Raw genomic sequence first — 21,250 nt, 5'->3', positions numbered from 1 at the left:
GCTTTTTGGGACCTGTATTTGCTGCCATCTTATTTATAAACATATTCCAATAAGTTTTGATTTTGTAACCATTTAAAATCAAGGAGTGTTTTGGTGGGTCACTCTGTACATATAGGCAGATAAAAAGGCAATTGAGGTGGGTGGACAGACCACAATTACAAAATATTTCAAAAGAGACTCTCTCTATATTGTAAATTTAAGAGACACCATCAACAACTTCAATCGTATTAAGCAGCCTTATGGGGCAAAGACCTGGAAAAACTAATTATACACCCAAATAACTATGGTGAATTTAGAAAACACCTAAAAACATACCTGTTCTTGAAGTACCTAGGTAACAAATCTGTACAATCGCTCCCATCACAATCTCTCCCATAACAACGGATCCCTTAAACTGTTAGCCACTAATCTCCATCTATTTAAGTTCCACTCAATTTGTAGCATCTTTCTAATCATTGTAAACCGCATAGAACTTCACGGTCCTGCGGTATATAAACTGTTATTATTATTATTATATTTTTTTATAACAGGAGATATTCTCAGTATGAAGATTCAACTTAACTGACGGAAAAAATGAAGCAGCTATTACCAGGATTGCTCCATATAGCTACATTCGTGTGAAGTCGCCATGAACCTTTACGCTTTCAAATACTGGTAAATAGGACAATTTCTCTAAAACGACAGGAACATAAGAGCATAAGCCCCTCCTTTACAAAGCCACGCTAGCGTTTTTAGCGTAAGCTGCAGGAATAAGACCTCCAACGCTCATAGGAATTCTATAAGCGTCGGAGATCTTACCGCCGCGGCCAGTGATCTAAGGCAAAAAAATGCGATCATGTTACCTCCTTTTCTGAAGGAAGCTCATTGGCTCCCTGTTTCTCATCAGATCACACTCAAAATATTATAGCTCCCTTTTAAGAGGAAGTCAGATCATTCCTCGGCATTTATACTACCTCACAGGTACTTCGATTAACCTGGCAAAATCTACTTTCTGTTCCAATCATTTGACAGATGGTTTATGACACCACCCGCAAAACTATCTTTTCTGTTGTAGCACCTACATTGTGGAATAACCTTCCTAGTAATCTCAGACAGGAAAACTGCACTTCCAAATTTAAATCATAGGATGAAGTTACTCCGGAGTAATCAAAGGAAATAGTTTTATACAGAAAGGGTGGCAGATGCGTGGAACAGTCTCCCAGAAGAGGTGGTGGAGACTGAGACTATCTGAATTCAAGAGGGCCTGAGATAGGCACGTGGGATCTCTTGGAGAGAGAAAGAGATAATGGTTACTGCAGATGGGCAGACTAGATGGGCCATTTGGCCTTTATCTGCCATCATGTTTCTATAACCATAAAGCTCTATGACCTCACAATGCAGGTGTAAAGAGCCTTAGCCTATAGGAAAAGGAGATGCAAATGTGAAGAGTCATAGCCAATAGGGAGAGGAGGAGATAGTGGATGCTGCGGATGGGCAGACTAGATGGGCCATTTGGCCTTTATCTGCCATCATGTTTCTAAAACCATAAAGCTCTATGGCCTCACAATGCAGGTGTAAAGAGCCTTAACCTATAGGAAGAGGAGATGCAAATGTGAAGAGTCTTAGCCAATAGGGAGAGGAGGAGATAGTGGATGCTGCAGATGGGCAGACTGGATGGGCCATTTGGCCTTTATCTGCCATCATGTTTCTATAACCATAAAGCTCTATGACTTCACAATGCAGGTGTAAAGAACCTTAGCCTATAGGAAGAGGAGATGCAAATGTGAAGAGTCTTAGCCAATAGGGAGAGGAGGAGATAGTGGATGCTGCAGATGGGCCATTTGGCCTTTATCTGCCGTCATGTTTCTATGTTTCTAAAACTTTTCTCTTTAAGGACTCAGTCGATATGTAAGTGGAGATAGTCCTTGAACAATAATATTTTTTAGTGTTTCCAGAACGGGTTTTTAATCTGTCTATCCTTTTCCTTCTTTGTTTACTCCGTTACCAATTTTAAACTTTTTTATTTTTTAATTTTTCTATATATAACGACAACTGTAGCAGTGTTGTCCCTACATTCCTCTTGTATCTTATACTAACTCTGTTATGAATTGAATTTGTTTTTATTATTGTTCAATTTTTTTTGCAAACCACTTCATTTGTGAAATAGGTGGTATATCAAATTGAAATAAACTTGAAACTAAAAACGCTAGTGCGGCTTTGTAAACAAGAGGGTACATGAAAAACTGGGTCACATCAAAAAGACTTGTTTTCAACAGTGGCTGATCCAAGTCCCAAGTCACAAGAAGGGGGGGGCGAGGGTTGCAGTCCACCTCCGGGCACCCCTCCTCCTCTCCACCTCCCCCCAGTCTCTTCCCATTCCTCCCCTCCATGAGCACTCCCCTTCCTTTCCCCCATACGTCTATTGGAAGTTGTTCACGGTGACCCCGTCGGCTCTTCCACTGATGTCACTTCCGGGTGCCCCACACAGGAAGTGATGTCAGAAGGCGAGCCAATCAGGTCACGAGGAGTACGTTGTTGACCATTGCGAGCAACTTCAACTAGAGGTACGGTGGAAGGGAAGGGGGCGCGCATGGCAGGCAGGATCAGGGAAAGAGCTGGAGGGGTGAAGACCAGGGCAGGGTAGGGGGCGCCACCGTCCGGGCTCCTCTCACCCTCACTGCCAAGTCACCATCACCATGGCAAAGAGCAGAGAGCTTCTTAGGCCCTTCCACCCAATTGGTTTATGGACATTCCTCCTGGAACTTCTCAATGGAGATGGGTAAATCGTGGGGTTCAACACTCCAAACACTTGTTCCCAACTCCAGAGAACTCTGTGCTCATAGCAGCCTTATTGCCCTGACGCAGCCATCGTCGGCTATTGGGCTCAGCAGACTTGCCATTTTGAACAGCAGTGTGAAGATCAGGGAGGTGAAGGTGGCCTTCTCTGAGATCCTCCCAGTACCAAGAGCGGATGGAAAGAGACAAGGGGAATTGCAAGTAATCAACGCCTGGATGAGACGATGGTGCGAAGAAGAAGGCTTCGACTTCGTGCGCAACTGGACGGCGTTCTGGGGAAAAAGCAAGTACTACAGAAGGGACGGACTACACCTCAACAAAGAAGGAGCAAGAGTTTTGGCAGGCAACATGAAGAAGGCAATCGAGAAGGCTTTAAACTGAAAGATAGGGGAAAGCCGACAGTCGACCACCGGTCGATGGCACGGATAGTAGGATGCCCCGACGAAGAAGCCAAGGAAAACTACTCCTACACAAGAGAAGACGACCTCATGGCAAATAAGGGAGAAAAAGCAGGAAGGGACAATTCAGACACAGGAGGGGACGACCACACAGCAAACAAGGGTGATAACACAGGAGCAGTAAAGGATACCGTAATTGAAACTACAGGGACGGCCAAGAGTAGAAGGTCCAAAAAGGTAACGCGAAGGGAACTTAGATGTATGTATACGAATGCTAGAAGTCTAGGTAACAAAATGGGGGAACTAGAGACAATAGCAAGACATGACATATTGGATATCATCGGCATAACAGAAACATGGTGGAATGAAGAAAACAAATGGGACACAGTACTACAGGGATACAAGCTGTATAGAAGAGATCGAGTAGGGCAGAAAGGTGGAGGTATTGCTCTATATGTTAAGGAGGGAATAGAGTCTGTTGAAATGGTTACAACAGAAATGAAAGAGAAGCTTGAGTCACTCTGGATCAAGATTCCTGGTCAATATGGCGCAGATACGAAAATTGGCCTTTACTATCGTCCCCCAGGACAGGCGGAGGAAACTGACTCAGAAATGATGGAGGAAATCAAACAAGAATGCAAGACAGGCAATATAATTATATTGGGAGACTTCAATTTCCCAGGGATAGACTGGAAACTAGCAACCTCCAACTGCGGCAAGGAGGCCAAGTTCCTGGAGGTGCTAGGGGATTGCTTCCTGGAACAAATGGTAAAAGAGCCGACAAGAGGCAACGCCACCTTGGACTTGGTCCTAAATGGCCTCACGGGACCGATAACAGAAGTGGAAGTCATGGTTCCACTGGGAACGAGTGATCACAATGTAATTAACTTTAAACTTGACATCGGGAAAGGGAAACATGCCAAAACCTTAACCACCACCTTGAACTTTAAAAAGGGTAAATACGATCACATGAGAGCCATGGTAGAAAAACGACTCGAAAAGAAGGTGGACAAACTTGAAACGGTAGATCAGGCATGGTCCCTACTGAAAAATACTATCACAGAAGCACAAGATCTCTACATTCCGAGGATTTCCAAAGATCGGAGATCAAAGAGCAAAAGAGAACCGGCATGGCTTACCAAACAGGTGAAGGAAGCCATAAAAGAAAAGAAGGACTCTTTCAAAAAATGGAAATACATAAAGACAACCGAAGCCTGGAACAAACATAAAGATGATCAGAAGAAATGTCACAAGGCGGTGAGGGATGCAAAACAGGAATATGAGGAAAAAATAGCCCAGGAGGCCAAAAACTTCAAGCCCTTCTTTAGATACGTGAAAGGGAAAAAACCTGCAAAAGAGGCAGTCGGACCCTTGGATGACCAGGGAAGAAAAGGGTACATCAAGGAAGATAAACAAATCGCAGACAAACTAAATTCTTTCTTTGCGTCCGTCTTTACGAAGGAGGACACCTCAACAATACCTGAAGCGGAGAAAGTGTTTGCAGGAGAAATAGAAGACAGCCTCACCACAGTTGAAGTGGACTTAGACCAGATATACTATCAGATCGACAAACTTAAAAGTGACAAATCCCCTGGACCGGATGGAATTCACCCGAGAGTCTTAAAGGAATTGAAGGTTGAAATCGGAGAGTTATTGCAAAAACTTGCAAACCTGACAATCAGAACTGGACAGATACCGGATGACTGGAGGATAGCGAACGTCACCCCAATTTTCAAAAAAGGATCGAGAGGGGAACCGGGCAACTATAGACCTGTGAGTCTTACGTCTGTCCCCGGCAAGATGGTTGAAGCACTGATCAAGGATAGCATGGTCCGGCACTTGGACGCACACGACTTGATGAAACCCAGTCAACATGGATTCAGGAAAGGGAAATCATGTTTGACGAATTTACTCCAATTTTTTGAGACCGTGAACGAGCAAATTGATAGTGGGAAGCCGGTGGACATAATATACTTGGACTTCCAGAAAGCGTTCGACAAAGTTCCACACGAAAGACTTCTCAGGAAACTACAAAGCCATGGCATAGAGGGGGATATACAAAGATGGATAGGCAAATGGCTGGAAAACCGAAAGCAGAGAGTGGGCATAAATGGGAAGTTCTCCGACTGGGAGAAAGTGACTAGTGGTGTACCCCAGGGCTCGGTACTTGGGCCGATCCTTTTTAATATTTATATCAATGACCTGGAGGAAGGAACATCCAGTGAGATCATCAAGTTTGCAGACGATACAAAACTATGCCGGGCGATCAGATCGCAGGAGGATAGAGAGAAACTCCAGAGCGACTTGTGTCGGTTAGAAACATGGGCGGAGAAATGGCAGATGAAGTTCAATGTGGAGAAATGCAAGGTAATGCATTTAGGCAATAAGAATAAGGAATACGAGTATACAATGTCAGGTGCAACTCTGGGGAAGAGTGAACAAGAAAAGGACCTGGGTGTAATGATAGATAGGACCCTGAAGCCGTCGGCACAATGCGCGGCAGCGGCAAAGAAGGCAAATAGAATGTTGGGCATGATAAAGAAAGGAATCTCGAGTAGATCGGAGAAAGTTATAATGCCGCTTTATAGGGCAATGGTCAGACCACACTTGGAATACTGCGTCCAACATTGGTCTCCTTACCTAAAAAAGGATATAAAACTGCTGGAGAGGGTGCAGAGACGAGCAACAAAACTGGTGAAGGGTATGGAGAAACTGGAATACGAGGACAGACTTATAACACTAGGATTGTTCTCCCTTGAGAAAAGGAGACTGCGTGGGGATATGATCGAGACCTTCAAAATACTGAAAGGAATCGACAAAATAGAGCAGAGAAGATTATTTACATTGTCCAATTTGACACGGACTAGAGGACATGAAATGAAGCTAAGGGGGGACAGGTTCAGGACTAATGTCAGGAAGTTCTGCTTCACTCAGAGAGTGGTTGACACCTGGAATGCCCTCCCAGATGAGATTATTGCGGAATCGACCGTCCTAGGCTTCAAGAGCAAACTAGATGCATATCTCCTTAAGAGAGGCATGTAAGGATATGGTGGACTATAAATTACGCCAGGTGTACACCTGGCGGGGCCTCCGCGTGTGCGGATCGCCGGACTTGATGGACCGAAGGTCTGATCCGGAGATGGCATTTCTTATGTTCTTATGTTCTTATGTTCTTATGAATATAAGAACATAAGAATTGCCCTCATGGTCCATCGTGCCCAGCAGTCCACTCATGTGGCGGTCACTAGGTCAAACACCAGTGCCCTAACTGAGTCTAGCCTTATCTGCGTAAGTTCTGGTTCAGTAAGAACTTGTCTAACTTTGTCTTGAATCCCTGGTGGGTGTTTCCCCCTATAACAGCCTCCAGAAGAGCGTTCTAGTTTTCCACCACTCTCTAGGTGAAGAACTTCCTTACATGTGGAGTGAAGATTTTTTTGAATTGCAGTGGAATGAGTGAGATAAGTGTTTCGCTTAAGGCTTTTGTATACATTTTATGCTAGCATTCATCCGACCGAAGTTCTAACACACTAGCGGGAAGTGATTTTATGGTCACTCCCGATAACAGCTGTTAGGCCCCTCCAAGCTTGTGGAAGTTGGGAGTGGTAGGGTTTAGCTCTTAGGTGTTTTAATATAAAAATAAAAACATAAATTGAATTATAATTAATTTAAAAATATTTATTATTAAAAATTATAAAATTAATTGAAAAAATGAGTAGAAAACATCAGGAGGTGGAGGTTTTGAGCCAATGAGGTAGCTCATAAATATAGCCTGCTTGAAAGCTAATGAGTAACAGCAGGCAGAAGTCTGAGGCTCTTTCCTCTCTTTCTTATGATATCCTTGGAGCGGTAAAAAGTTTTAACATAAATTTAATTCCCTTTGCAGTGGGGAACAAGTGAATATATACCAGGGGTGTTTGGAGTGTTGAATAATTGGTTCACTTGGAGTTGTGCGATTGTGGAGTGTTTCACGTGGTAAATCGTGGGGTTCCTCAGGGGTCTGTAATGAGAGTGAGGCTTTTTAACATATTTATAAATGATGTGGAAACAGGAATAATGAGTGAGGTGACTATATTTGCCAACAACACAAAGCTGTTCAATTGCAACCGAATTGAGAAAAGCTACAAGAAGACCTTCCAAGACTGAGCATCCAAATGGGCTTGATGGACCTACATTCGGTCCCAGTAACGGCAACTCTTATGTTCTTATGCAAATGAAATTTAGGGCTCCTTTTACAAAGCCGCGTTAGCGGTTTACCGCACGTAATAGCGTGCGCTAAACTGCCGGCCGCACTAGACGCTAACGCCATACCACTGAAACAAAAAGTGTCAAGAATAATGTGGAATAACTTGTAAGTTTCATGGCTCCACTTCATTCTCTTCTTGGTTGGAGTGAGAACTTTTCATTGGTCCCTCGTATTGTGATGTCATTATGCCTCATTCCACCAAGGCCTAAGAGCCAACCTCATCGGTGATGTCACAATGGCTTGGTTTCCCTCTACTTGTGTCCATTTACTAGATGCATTTGCCTCACTGAAACGAAAAGAGTCAATAAAAGTGTGGAATAACTTGAAAGTTTCATGGCTCCACATCCTTCTCTTCTTGGTTAGGCTGAGAACTTTTTAGAGGCTCCTCAAATCCTTACATAGTTTAAAACCAGTGGACAAAACTCCAAATCCCAGTGAGCAGCCTGATAAGAAATTTGGCTGTCAATAAATGTCCAATGCGAACAACCCTTTATGGATGGAAAAATGAAAAATTACACAAAAAAAACAACCTGATGATGCAAACAAAAATTTATAAATTTTATAATTTGGAGCCAGGCCATGTAAAACTTTATAAAAAAAAAATAAAGCCAAACTTAAAAAGTACTCTGGCCTCCACAGGGAGCCAGTGCAATTTCTGAAAATAAGAAGTCATATGGTCTGATTTTTTGTTGGTTTTTTTTTTCAAATTAACAATCAATCGCACTGCTGCATTTTGAATGATTCATAATTTACAAAAGTTACTGATATCCTACCAAATAAATTATGGGCTTCTTTTACAAAGCTATGCACGATAAATTGCCCCGCATGCTAGCCGCTACTGCCTCCTTTTGAGCAGGCGGTAGATTTTCGGTTAGCGCGTGCTAATCCGGTGCGTGGGCTAAAACCGCTAGCGCGGCTTTGTAAAAGGAGCCCTATATCATGTTATGGTCACTATTGCAAACCAAAAAACCTCTGCGGAGTGACGATGTTCCTAAATGGACTTTATTTGAAAGAGTACACCAAAATCATCCATATAAAATAATTTCATCCACATAAAAATAAATTCATCCACATAATAATAGGTTATCCACATAAGAGCCTTAAAGGACCTAGTCCGCTAGGGATACAGGACCCAACACGGTCCGCGTTTCGACAAAAAGTCTTCTTCAGGGGTCCCTGGGAGGGTCCTATAAAGGTGAGTACGTGGGAAACAATTGTGTGGTGAGCCGGAAGTGAGACACTACTCACCTTTATAGGACCCCCAGGGACCCCTGAAGAAGACTTTTTGTCGAAACGCGGACTATGTTGGGACCTGTATCCCTAGCGGACTAGGTCCTTTAAGGCTCTTATGTGGATGATGTACTTTTATGTGGATGGAATTATTTTATGTGGATGATTTCAGTGGACCTTTGGAACTTTGACACTTTCAAATAAAGTCCATTTAGGAACATCGTCACTCCAGTTTTTTTGGTTTTCTCTGGATTTTCTTCTCTGTAGATATCTTGGGGTCAATTCTTTTTGTTTTTTGATGGTCACTATTGCACCACTGTTACCTCCTTATTCCAGGACCAGATCTAAATTAGCGCCCCCCCCCCCCCCACCCAAGTTTCAGGACCCCAGCTGTTCCACGAAGCAGTGGCTTACACCAAAACATGAATCTCCCTATGATGTCCAGATGAAAAGTTTTGGGGTGACTGAAATTTCCCATTATTATCATTACTACCAAATCTCTTAACCTTCCTCAGCCCTCTTGTATTTCACTGTCTTTTGATCCTATCCAGTTGGATGACAGTGTACCCACAGTACTATTTCTAGCCATAAAGATTTCACATAGCCCCACCAATATTTTGGCTAATGAATCAGGTCAGTCAGTTTTACAGACTTTAAAAGAGTGTCAGGACACATGAGGAACAAAACAAAGAACTTTTCAGAAAACAAGATTTCTGGAAAGGTCCTGAATAGGTGGTAAGCTCTGAAAAGCAAGGACTCTCTTATGTATTTGTGTAGCCAGGACCGGAGTTAGGAGGGGGTCACAGGGCAGTTGCCCTGGGCACCGTGACTTTCAGGGGATGTTTTCCCCTCGTCTCCACCCTCATACGGCGTCCCCCTTGTCCTTTCCGATCTAACTTTAAAAAGTAATTATGGTCTGCAGAGAGTCATCAATTCTAACAGGCTGCCCGCATTCTCCGCTGCACTTTCCCTCTGCTGTGATCCATCCCAGACTGAAACAGGATGTTACATCAGAGGTGGGGGGCGGGACTGTGGCAGAGAGAAAGTGCTGCAGAGGCCGCAGGCAGCCTGTTAGAATCACTGCAGCTCCAGTGATCCTCTACAGACCATAATTACTTTTTAAAGTTAGACCAGGAAGGCCAGGGGGATGCTAGATGAAGGTGGCAATAAGAAACATGCCGGCACACAGGGTCCCCCTGGAATCGCTCTTCTTGAAGTATATGGAGGGAGGGAGGGGTTCAAAGAGAGGGGGATATGCCAAAGCACCCAGACTGAGGGGGGTGGGGGGGTTGGGTGAAGGGAAAGAAAAAATGGACCTGGAAACAGAGGCGAGGGAGAGAGATGGTAGACAATGGGATGGAGGGAAGGAAAAAGAAAGGGAGAGAAGTTGTATCCAAGGGGTGGTGTGGAGAGAGAGGGGTAGAGACACTGGATAGGAGGGCAGTTGGGAAGAGAAAGGGAGAGATGATGGACCCTGGGGTGGTGGAGAAGGAGGGAGAAAGAGATGCTGGATGAAAATGTACTTGAGAAAAGGAGAGATTGGTGGATCTGGGGATGGTGGGGAGGGATGGAGAGATGATGGATGAGAGAGCCATCTAGAAGAAAGATAAAAATATGGAGCTGGGAGAAAGTGTTGAACAATGGGATGGAGGATGGAAACAGATGCGGTATCAAGGGGGAGAGGGAAAAAGATCAGAAAAGAGAGGGAATCATGATGACCTTAGAGCAAGGTGGCACAGGAAGATGCTGGGAGATTTTAGGCAACGAGACAGGGTTAGGCCACAAGAGAGGCGGGATGAATTCTGGAAATAGAGAGAGGTCAAAAAGGGGAGCAAGATGATGAGTGAGAGGAGACTAGTGAGTACAGAGAAAGAAATGTGGTCATGGGAACTAGATGGAAGAAAATAGGAGGCTGTGAAAGATGAGAAATGGGAGAGCTAGAAACTGAGAGAAGATGGAAAATTGATATGTAATTGAAAATTAAAAAGGAGAAAGATGTGAGAGAGGGTGAAATTCGTATGGGCAGAGACAGAGAAGAAAATAAAAAGAGGAAGGAAATAACTGAAAGGAGAGGAGAAAAGAAAATGTACAGCAGAAGACTGACAAGAAAGCAGAAAAGAGAAACTGGGACCAAGATGATGGAAGAGCAAAATGTCCAGACAACAAAGGTAGAAAAAAGGTGTTTTATTCTGAATATATTAAGGGGCATATGTTAGTTTTAGAATAAATGCATCATAGATGTGTTCTGTATTGCATTTAGTGGCCTAGCCAGATGTTTGATGGGGGGGGGGAGGGCTTGAGCCCACAATAGGTGGGCACCCTGCCCAAATACAAAAACTGTATCAATACTTTAGCTGGCAGGGATCCCCAAGCCCTGCCAACTGAATACCACCTCCTCCAGTCCAGCAGCCAGAAATCCCCAAGCTCTGCAGCTGGTGTCAGTATCCTCCAGTTGCCACCGCAGGCGTGAAAGTTGAGCAAGCACAGGAGGGGAGGGGCTGAAACAGCTCTGAAATACTGCTGCTGGCTGCAGAGCTGGCGAGAGATCTGGTCAATGGAGCTGAGGGGAAGAAGGTGGTCATCGGCCAAAGAGGCTTGAGGATCCCTACCAACCACAGCGAGGGAAATATTAATTGGGGGAGGAGGGGAGGCTAAGCCACTGCGGTTGTGCCACTGACTGTGTTCAGTACAAAATTAAATCGCCATCTAGAATTTTTCTGGCATCAAAGTATGATTTAAAGCCTGTTTGTACTTCTGAACTGATCAAATTTGTGCTCTAGCCCCATTATAACAGGGATGATTAAAGATGTCGTCTTGATATGTCTGTTATACGTGACAATCGGAGGGAAACAAGATTCTATGTATGTCATTTGGAAACCGCATAGTTGTATGCGGTATATACGTGTTTTAATAAATATTGCTCCAGTGTTGTAATACTTTTGGAAGTGCAGAGGAGAGCGACGAAGCAAGTTAAAAATATGGAGAACTTGAACTACAATGAACGCCTCGGAAAACTGGGATTGTTCACCCTCGAGAAGAGAAGAATGCGCGGGGATCTGATAGAGACTTTTAAAATACTAAAAGGAATCGACAAAGAGACAACCTTATTCACGTTGTCAAATGTGACTCGGACAAGAGGTCATGGACTGAAACTGAAGGGAGACAGGACCAGGACAAATGTCAGAAAATACTGTTTCACACAGCGAGTGGTGGACGCCTGGAACGCTCTCCCGGAAGAGGTTGTGGCGAAAACTACCATTCTAGGATTTAAGGGCAAGTTGGACGCACATCTTCTTGCAAGACACATTGAGGGATACGCGTGACCAAGGTCCTAGCTGAGCCTCCGCGGGTGCGGACCACCGGACTAGATGGACCCACGGTCTGACCCGGTGCGGGCATCTCTTATGTTCTTATGTTCCCAGTTGGTGATTGGTATTTCTAATTTGTGAGATACCTTGTTCTGAATTTGGTGAAGATGTCTGTGTTTTGAGTGTGAAGAAGTCATTTAAAATTGTTCTATGTGTGGTAGTAGTGGCAAGTCAGGAAATGGGGGAGGGGGAGAAGAGGGGATTGGGGGCCCCCTCCTTAATTTTTGCCCTGGGCCCCAGCATGCTTAAAACCAGCCCTGTGTACAGAGCTGCTAATTGTAGTGGCATTGATCAGTAAGAGAAGAGCTTGGCAGTGGGGCCATAAGTCCTGCCCCTGATTTGATCTCACCCAGCCAAAAGCCACCTCCACGATGAAGAGCCCCTGAGCGTCACGTTTGGTGGGCTGCAGCAGTGACTCAAGCTTCCACTAGGAACAGCCTTAGAGAACAATACCGCAAAGCCCGAGGTCCCGGCAGCCACGGTGACTGGCTGAGCATCACACGGAACCCCTCCCTCGCCCGATTTACTATTTGGTCGAGCGCGCAAATCAGCCGGAGACAAAAGAGCTCCGGGTGGGAAACGCATCGTCTCCCTTTCCTGCCGCCCCTGCTAGGGGCCGGTGCCTAGTGCGTTCCGCAGTTTTTCGCAGTGGAGGGGGCCGGCCCGGGTCAGGGCAGCCGCGATGCTGAAGTCCAGGAACCGCCCGCTGGCATCTCTGCTGGACCCCCCCCCTCTGCTGGACCCCCCCCCCCCACTGTCCAGGCAAGCTCCCTCCACAGACCAAGCCCCAACTTTCCAAGTTTCGATTCGGACTTGGGGGAAAGAGGCAGCAGGAGCAAAGCAAACCTGGGGAGGGGGGAACAGCAGCAGGGGAAGAAAACGGGGATCCAGGGGGGGGGGGTGGAATAGCAGCAATAGGGGAAAACGGGGATCCTGGATAACGGAGAGGGGAGATAACAGCAGCAATAGGGGAAAGCGGGGAGTTTGGGCCACTGCCACCTCTAAAGTCCCCAGGCTAGGGGAGGGGGGCGAAGGGTGGGGCGCCCCCATGTTTTTACCTTGACGAAGAGTTCGATGTGGGGCTCCTTGTCCTCCTGGACCCCGTTGTGGGGAGCCGACAGAGCCATGGTGGCGAGCGAGGGAGGGACGACTCCTTCCCTCTCCCCTCTGGAACCGCGCCGGTGCCTCTCCCTCTCCTTCGGCAGCACTCGCTCCTTCTCCTCGGCGTCCCGGATCCCGGCCGCCTGCTCCCTCCCTCTGCCGCACTCGGTCTGTCCGATTCTGGTCCTCCCTCCTCCCCTCCTGCTCTGGGCGCGGCTCTTCCCACTTCCTCCCGGAGAGGAGGGGGTGGAGGTGGTTTCACTCCACCCCTCCCCTCTCTAGGAGCGGCCGGAGACCGTCTGAGGGGAATGAGACGGACCCCGAAGATCAGAGAACACCTTCAAATGCTGCAGTTAGGAGGGAGGCAGAGGGATGGAAGGAGAAGGGGGGAGGGAGCCTGTTAAAGTTAGAGAGGGACATTGTGATGAGTATTGAGGATGGAGGGATGGCGGAAGAGAGAGAAAGAGTGGCGGATACTGTACTCTTTAGACTGTGGGCAGAGGAAGAGAGATGCTGAAGCGAGAGAGGTGAAGGACCAGAGGAAGGAGGGATCACTGGTTTGAAGCTGAAGAAGGAAAGAAGACGTGCAAGATTCACCTAGAGAATATGTTTGTGGTTATTTTCGTTTTCAAATATTTATTGACATAAACATCAACATAACGAGAACAAGAAATCGTTATTTTGTATCCCTTTATGTCGGGATTAGCAAAGCAGTTTATACACCAGAAAACAAGGGAAGGAAGGAGAAGTAGAAATTGGCTGGCAAAACAACTCTTTGCTCTACTGCTGTCTACTCCAGACTTCCCCCTCCCCTCACTTCCTTGCACACTGCATGGAGGGGAGGAGGGGAGCAGAAGGGTGGGAGGAGGGGAAGTCCTTTTGTGTTCCCGGGGACAGATGCTCAAAACTAATGCTAGCGGTCAAAAAAAAAAGTTAGCATAGAATTTGCGCTCACGTTTATACAGCGCGCAATGCTCAGCGGACTCTAGCGCAGATGCTAATGCGCGCGCAAAAGATAGGCCCGAATTGCTTTTGAATGCATTTTCCATGGATGCTAATGAAGTCAGTAACCATTTTTTCCCAGGGGGCATTGCAGAGGGATTTCTGGAGAGGATTTTCTTGTCAAATTTCTTACATTAAACTGCCAGTTTTGGTTTTTGGGAAGTGAAAGAAAGCCCGTGCAGTTTCTAAGCCAGGGGTGTCAAAGTCCCGAGGGCCGCGATCCAGTCGGGTTTTCAGGATTTCCCCAATGAATATGCATGAGATCTATTAGCAAAAATGAAAGCAGTGCATGCAAATAGATCTCATGCATATTCATTGAGGAAATCCTGAAAACCCGATTGGATTCCGGCCCTCGAGGACTGGAATCCAATCGGGTTTTCAGGATTTCTCCAATGAATATGCATTGAAAGCAGTTTATGCAAATAGATCTCATGCATATTCATTGGGAAAATCCTGAAAACCCGATTGGATTCCGGCCCTCGAGGACTGGAATCCAATCGGGTTTTCAGGATTTCTCCAATGAATATGCATTGAAAGCAGTTTATGCAAATAGATCTCATGCATATTCATTGAGGAAATCCTGAAAACCCGATTGGATTCCGGCCCTCGAGGACCGGAATCCAATCGGGTTTTCAGAATTTCTCCAATGAATATGCATTGAAAGCAGTTTATGCAAATAGATCTCACGCATATTCATTGGGGAAATCCTGAAAACCCGACTGGATTTTGGCCTTCAAGGAGGGACTTTGACACCCCTGTTCTAAGCACTGACAGAAAACAAAACTGAGTCTAGGCAAAACCGAAAGGAAAAGAAACATGGGCAACTGTGCAATTTTTGGGAAAGTTCAGATTTGAAAGCAGAGAATAGTAGCAGTGTGGACTTGCATTTTTAGCTTCATCTAGACATGAGGACAAACGTTTGTGCTCTTATGCCAGTCTCCTCTTGCTTTCAAGTTTAATCCATTTGGTTTGAGAATCCCTGAATCTATTTTTTGTTTGTGCTGTTGTTGCTTATGGGATTTGTGCTGTGGGCTTTAGATCCAGGGCTTTGAGCATCCAGTGCAGCTTCCATAAATATACACCCTAAAAGAAGTGTCCCTGACAAGACCCAGCTGCAAATGTTCTGGAACTGTTAGACTGTCAGTGGACATGAGAAGCCTGCGTTCACAAGACCGCAGCAGAAAGAAGGGCTCCCTGCCCCTCAATATTTAGTTATTTCCTGTTGATAATGGAGTTCTTGTTTTAACGGATTTTAATATGTTTTGTAAACCACATTAATCTGTTGTAAATTGCAGGATACCAAATTATAATAAACTAGTCTTTAAGCCTGTTACATTAACGGGTGCTAGAATAGATCTGCGTGTTTGTCTTAAGAACATAAGACTTGCCTCTGTCGGGTCAGACCGGAGGTCCATCGTGCCCGGCAGTCCGCTCACGCGGCGGCCCCTCAGGTCCAGGACCTGATAGTGCTCCTACCCTAAAACTCACATACACTTTTAGATTTTGTCCTGTAGAGTAACCTTCTATCTATATCCTGCAATCCCCTTCGCTTCCAGGAAGTCATCCAGTCCCTTTTTAAAACCCAGTATTGTACTCTGTCCTATTACCTCCTTTGGAAGCGTGTTCCAGGTGTCCACCACCCTCTGAGTGAAGAAAAACTTCCTTGCATTCGTTTTGAATCCGTCCCCTCTCAGTTTTTCCGAGTGACCTCTTGTTTTTGTTGTCCCTGCTAGTCTGAAGAATCTGACCCTCTCTATGCCTCTCATGATTTTATATGTCTGTATCATGTCTCCTCTCAGTCTCTGCTTTTCCAGGGTAAAGAGCCCCAGTTTGTCTAACCTTTCGGCATATGAAAGGTTCTCCATTCCTTTTATCATCCTAGTTGCTCTCCTCTGGACCCTCTCAAGTATCGCCATGTCTTTCTTAAGGTACGGTGACCAGTTTTGGACACAGTATTCCAGATGTGGTCGCACCATTGCTCGATACAATGGCAGGATAACCTCCTTCGTTCTGCTAGTGATACCTTTTTTGATAATGCCCAGCATTCTGTTCGCTTTCTTTGAGGCCGCTGCACATTGCGCCGCTGGCTTCATTGTTGTATACACCAAAACCCCCAGGTCTTTTTCTAGGGTGCCTTTCCCCATCACCCTCCCTCCCATCGTATAGCTGTACATGGGGTTCCCTTTCCCCATGTGCAAGACCTTACATTTCTCCACATTGAAGCTCATCTGCCATCTTTTTGCCCACTCACACAGTTTGTTCAGGTTGCTCTGCAGTTCTTTGCATTCCTCAACAGTTTTGACCCTGTTGGAGAGTTTTGTATCGTCCGCGAACTTGATAACTTCGCACTTCGTGCCCGTTCCAGATCGTTAATGAATATATTGAACAGCAGCGGTCCCAGCACTGACCCCTGCGGGACACCTGTCTTTCTTTCTTTCTCTCTCTCTCCTTGGCTGTTTTCTGTCTGTCTTTCTCTCTCTCTCTCTCCTTGGCCGCTTTCTGTCTGTCTTTCTTTTTTTTCTTTCTTTCTCTCTCTCTCCTTGGCCATTTTTTGTCTGTCTGTCTGTCTTTCTTTCTTTCTCTCTCTCTCTCTCTCCTTGGCTGCTTTCTGTCTGTCTGTCTTTCTTTCTGTCTCTCTCTCTCTCCTTGGCCACTGTCTGTCATTCTTTCTTTCTGTCTCTTTCTTTTCTCGGCTGTCCATTACCACCCCTTGCCTGCTCCCCCTGTCCAGAAGTAGCTCTTTTCCTCTCCCCCTGGCCCCCTGCCTGCCTGTATTTCTCTGTTGTGTCCTGCCTACCTTCTCCATGGCCCCCTTCTGTTTCCCCCCTCCCAGAACAAAGCGTGATTGCTTTCTGCCCCCCAGCACACCCCTCCCCCAAAGCAGCCCCCTTTCCTTCTCCCCCTCCACTTCTTACCCGCATGACACCCTCCTGCTGTTCCCACGTCAAACCGCCGCTGAATTCACTGCACGCGCCGCAAGCCACCCCACGCACCACAATTGGAATGTGGCCACGGACGCACACATCACGGCGGCAGGGATCACGAAACCCTAAGCGCGCATGTGTGCTTAGGGTTTTATTATAGAGGATATAAACTGTGCTGTACGGGATAAATCCAAATGAGATCCACGCTCCTGTCAGAAAAGAGATCTGCTTAGCATGACCCAAATGCTATGGGCCCTGCACTTTCCTTAAGTCTAGGAATACGCCCAGGAAAACCCGGAGGGTTTCCAAAACCTGGCAGTTTGTCCCAGTGGCGTACCCATCTGTATGAAAAACATGATTTTTAGTAACAATCCACATGTCACACAAGGTGGCAAGTCAAATGCGTGCAGGACAAAAGCGCATGGACAATTGCGTGGACAACTGAGTGCAACCACAATTGCACACAAGACAATTGAGCACAACCACAATTACGCGCAAGACAATTGAGCGCAAGACAACTCAGCGCAAGACAATTGCTTTTGTCTTGAGCGCATTTGACTATGAATCGTCACACAAGAGTGTACCTACGAAAAGGCAGCATCTTACATACTGCAATGAGCAGTACAACACCAATACACCCATTGTGAAACTAAACAAGCCAGATCAATCCTACACAGTCAATCCTAACAGAAAACCATGTCTTTTCGAATACACAGAACACAGAAAACACCTTCGCCTAGTATGGAATATGTAATCACAAACTAACCCCTTCCCCTTTTACAAAATTGTAGTGTGGTTTTTAGCCACAGTGGTAACAGCTCTGACGCTCATAGAATTCTGAACACCAGAGCTGTTACCACCACGGCCAGCGCTAAAAAACGCTCTAGAGTTTTGTAAAAGGGGGGATAAAATAGAAATATGTAGACAAAGGTTAAATTGAACCACCAAGAAGCTGGACTCTGCATACAATGCAACACCACAGAAACAGCAGAACTAAAAAAGGTTCAAAGAAGAGCGACCAAAACAGTAAAGGGGATGGAACTCCTCTCTGATGAGGAAAGACTAAAATGGTTAGGGCTCTTCAGCTTGGAAAAGAGGCGGCCGAGGGGAAATATGATTGAAGTCTACAAAATCCTGAGTGGAGTAGAACGGGTACAAGTGGATCGTTTTTTCACGCTGTCAAAAATGACAAAGACTACGGCACATGCGATGAAGTTACAGGGAAATACTCTTAAAACCAATAGGAGGAAATATTTTTTCACTCAGAGAATAGTTAAGCTCTGGAACGCGTTGCCAGAGGTTGTGGTAAGAACTGATAGTGTAGCTGGTTTTGAGTAAGGTTTGGACAATTTCATGGAGGAAAAGTCCATAGTCTGTTATTGAGACAGACATGGGGGAAGTCATTGCTTGCCCTGGATTGGTAGCATTGAATGTTTCCACTCGGGGATTCTGCATGGAATGTTGCTACTATTTGTGGGTTCCAGAATCTTCCTTACTCTTTGAGATTGTGGAATGTTGCAATTCTTTGGGGTTTTGCCAGGTACTAGTGACCTGGATTGGCCACCATGAGGACGGGCTACTGGGCTTAATGGACCATTGGTCTGACACAGTAAGGCTGCTGTTGTGTTCTTATGTGTTAGCTTGAATTAGATGAGATACACTAGATATAAAAATAAAATAAAATCACCCAAAAAGCGAGAGGGGATGACTAAGTATTCTCATAAAGCAATAGCCACTAGATCTTGCTTTGGGTGTTATACAACCTTTACAGCTGTATAGGACGTCAAATCCAAGGTGGAGGTAAGGGGACCACCCTATCTACACCTTTCAACCCTTATGGGTAGGGGGAAAGTGAGAAGGGTGGGATGAATAATAGTGTTGGACAGAGTGCAGGGGAGAGAGAACGAGACAAAGGGAATATTGAACGGGCTGAGAAAGGTGGAGTTAGAGGCCGCACACCCCTGGGGGGGCAATGCTCAAAACCTAACACCAGTGTTAGAGGCGATCGATGCCAGCCTAGTGCCCGCGTTCATGTGTGCTGAAAATTTGGAGGGCTGTAGCCTGGGAAACGATATGCATCCCATAGATGGCCGTAAATTGGATTTAAATGTAGTCAAACAGATGTTAATGAGGTCATTTGGTATTCCTTCCCAGGGCTGCCCTTAATGCTAGAAACTTACCATCAGCTCAGGGGGTGGCATTGAAAGTGAGAAATCCTTTCTTCAAAACCTTCAGCTGCCGGTTTTATGTTCTTTTAGAAGGGGAAGGAATCCATTGAAGTTTTGGAAACATTTTATAACTTTGCAATACTTGGTAATATGTGTCATCTTCCATTCAAAAGAGGTGGGGAGGATAGGATGAAATAGTTTTATGAATTACTTCAATACAATGTGAATAGGAGGAGGAAAAAAGGGAGGGGGTCAGGGGAAGGGGGAAGGGTGTGGGGGTAGTAGGGGGGTTGATTTGGGTCATATGGAAATGTATATTGAAGGAATGATAAATTTCATTTTATATTATAGTTTTATTAATTACTTCAATACAATGTGAATAGGAGGGAGAAAGGGAGGAGGGGGTGGTAGGGGGGTTGATTTGGAAATATATTTTGAAGGAATGATAGAAATATATATGTAAATATTATAATTGTGAATCTATTTGAAATGAAATCTATTTGTATTATATTATATTTCATTATTTCCTTCAATAAAATGTTATAGATTAGAAGGGGAAGGAAACCGGTGCAGCCTATGAACGTTGATTAGCGAGAAACAAAAGTGTGTGAGAAAGCGCAAGCACACATTCATGCATGTTTTCCTGCGCTTCAATACGAACCTTTCAAGTGTAAACAATGTTTGAAAAGCTTTCGTTTAAAGGTGTAGAATAACTAACGTGACCATTTATTTTTTTCATCAAAAGGGGACATCTATTAATTGTCAGTCCCGCCCCATCCCACCCTAGCCCCGCCCCATCCCACCCTAGCCCCGCCTCAATACCACCCTAGCCCCACCCCCCAATCCCACCCCCAATTTCTTCCATTCATTTTTCATGTACACATATCTTATTAATTCATAATGGTAACCATAAAATTTTAAAAAACTACAAAACACACTAGACGCAGAGAAAATGTTAATTATCATTTATATTTGGGGGGGTTTTCAAAGATGTCAAGGCAAATGACTTTCAAATATGCAATGTCACCTCAGTACCTAAAGAAAAATAGACAAATATAGTGCAAAATATAGACAGCAGATATAAATTCTTAAAACTGACACGTTTTGATCACTAAATTAAAAATAAAATCATTTTTCCTACCTTTGTTGTCTTGTGATTTCATGAGTCTCTGGTTGCGTTTCCTTCTGTCTGTGTATCCTTTCTTTTGTTTCTTTCTTTCTGCACTCAGGCCCAACAATTGTCCCTTTCTATTCCTTCCCTCCTTCCTTCCCATGTCCTTAGTGCCCCCAGAGCCTCCTTCTCATGTCCTTGGTGCCCCCAGTACCTCTGTCCTATGTCCTAAGTGCCCCCAGTGCCTCCATCCTGTGTCATTAGTGCCCCCAGTGCCTCCGTCCTGTGTCCTTAGTGCCCCTTCCTGTCTTTAGTGCCCCCATTGCCTCCTTCCCATGTCTTTAGTGCCCTAGTGCCTCCTTCCCATGTCCTTAGTGCCCCCAGTGCCTCCTTCCCATGTCTTTAGTGCCCCAGTGCCTCCTTCCCATGTCCTTAGTGCCCCCAGTGCCTCCTTCCCAAGTCCTTAGTGCCCCTTCCCATGTCTTTAGTGCCCCCAGTGCCTCCTTCCCATGTCTTTAGTGCCCTCAGTGCCTCCTTCCTATGTCCCTCTCACTGCCTTCCACACTTTGTCCCATCCCCACCCCCCAAGCCAGGCTGCCTACCTGTCTACCTCTCTCCTTCCCTCCCTCCCTGGCCAAAGCCAGCCTGCTTGCCTGCCTACCTATCTCCTTCCCTCCCTGCTGCAAAAAAAAAAAAAAGCCTCCTCATCTTTCCCCCTGTCTGCTGCTCTTACTGCCCTGCCACTCTAAACCCGACAGGAAGTCTTCTTTCCGACGTCAATTCTGACGTCGGAGAGGATGTTCTGTGCCAGCCAGGCAGCGATTGGCTGGCCCAGAACGTCCTCTCTGACGTCAGAATTGACGTCGGAAAGAAGACTTCCTGTCGGGTTTAGCAGCTGTAGCGGCTGGGTAAGAGCAACAGACAGGAGGA

At 45.6% G+C, this 21,250-nt stretch overlaps 1 protein-coding gene across 1 annotated transcript in view; it reads right to left on the bottom strand.

Moving 5' to 3' along the window:
* Positions 1-13,411, bottom strand: part of CLIC4 (chloride intracellular channel 4) — a 48,667-nt gene extending 35,256 nt beyond the window's left edge. The window contains exon 1 of the mRNA XM_033956874.1: positions 13,073-13,411. Within this exon, the coding sequence (XP_033812765.1) occupies positions 13,073-13,141 (69 nt within the window). The 5' untranslated portion in view covers positions 13,142-13,411. The remainder of the gene's footprint in view (positions 1-13,072) is intronic.
* Between the last annotated feature and the right edge of the window lie 7,839 nt (positions 13,412-21,250).

The sequence above is a fragment of the Geotrypetes seraphini genome, chromosome 8 (assembly GCF_902459505.1).
Source record: "Geotrypetes seraphini chromosome 8, aGeoSer1.1, whole genome shotgun sequence".
Taxonomy (NCBI): domain Eukaryota; kingdom Metazoa; phylum Chordata; class Amphibia; order Gymnophiona; family Dermophiidae; genus Geotrypetes; species Geotrypetes seraphini.
This window is presented reverse-complemented; position numbering and strand designations above follow the sequence as displayed.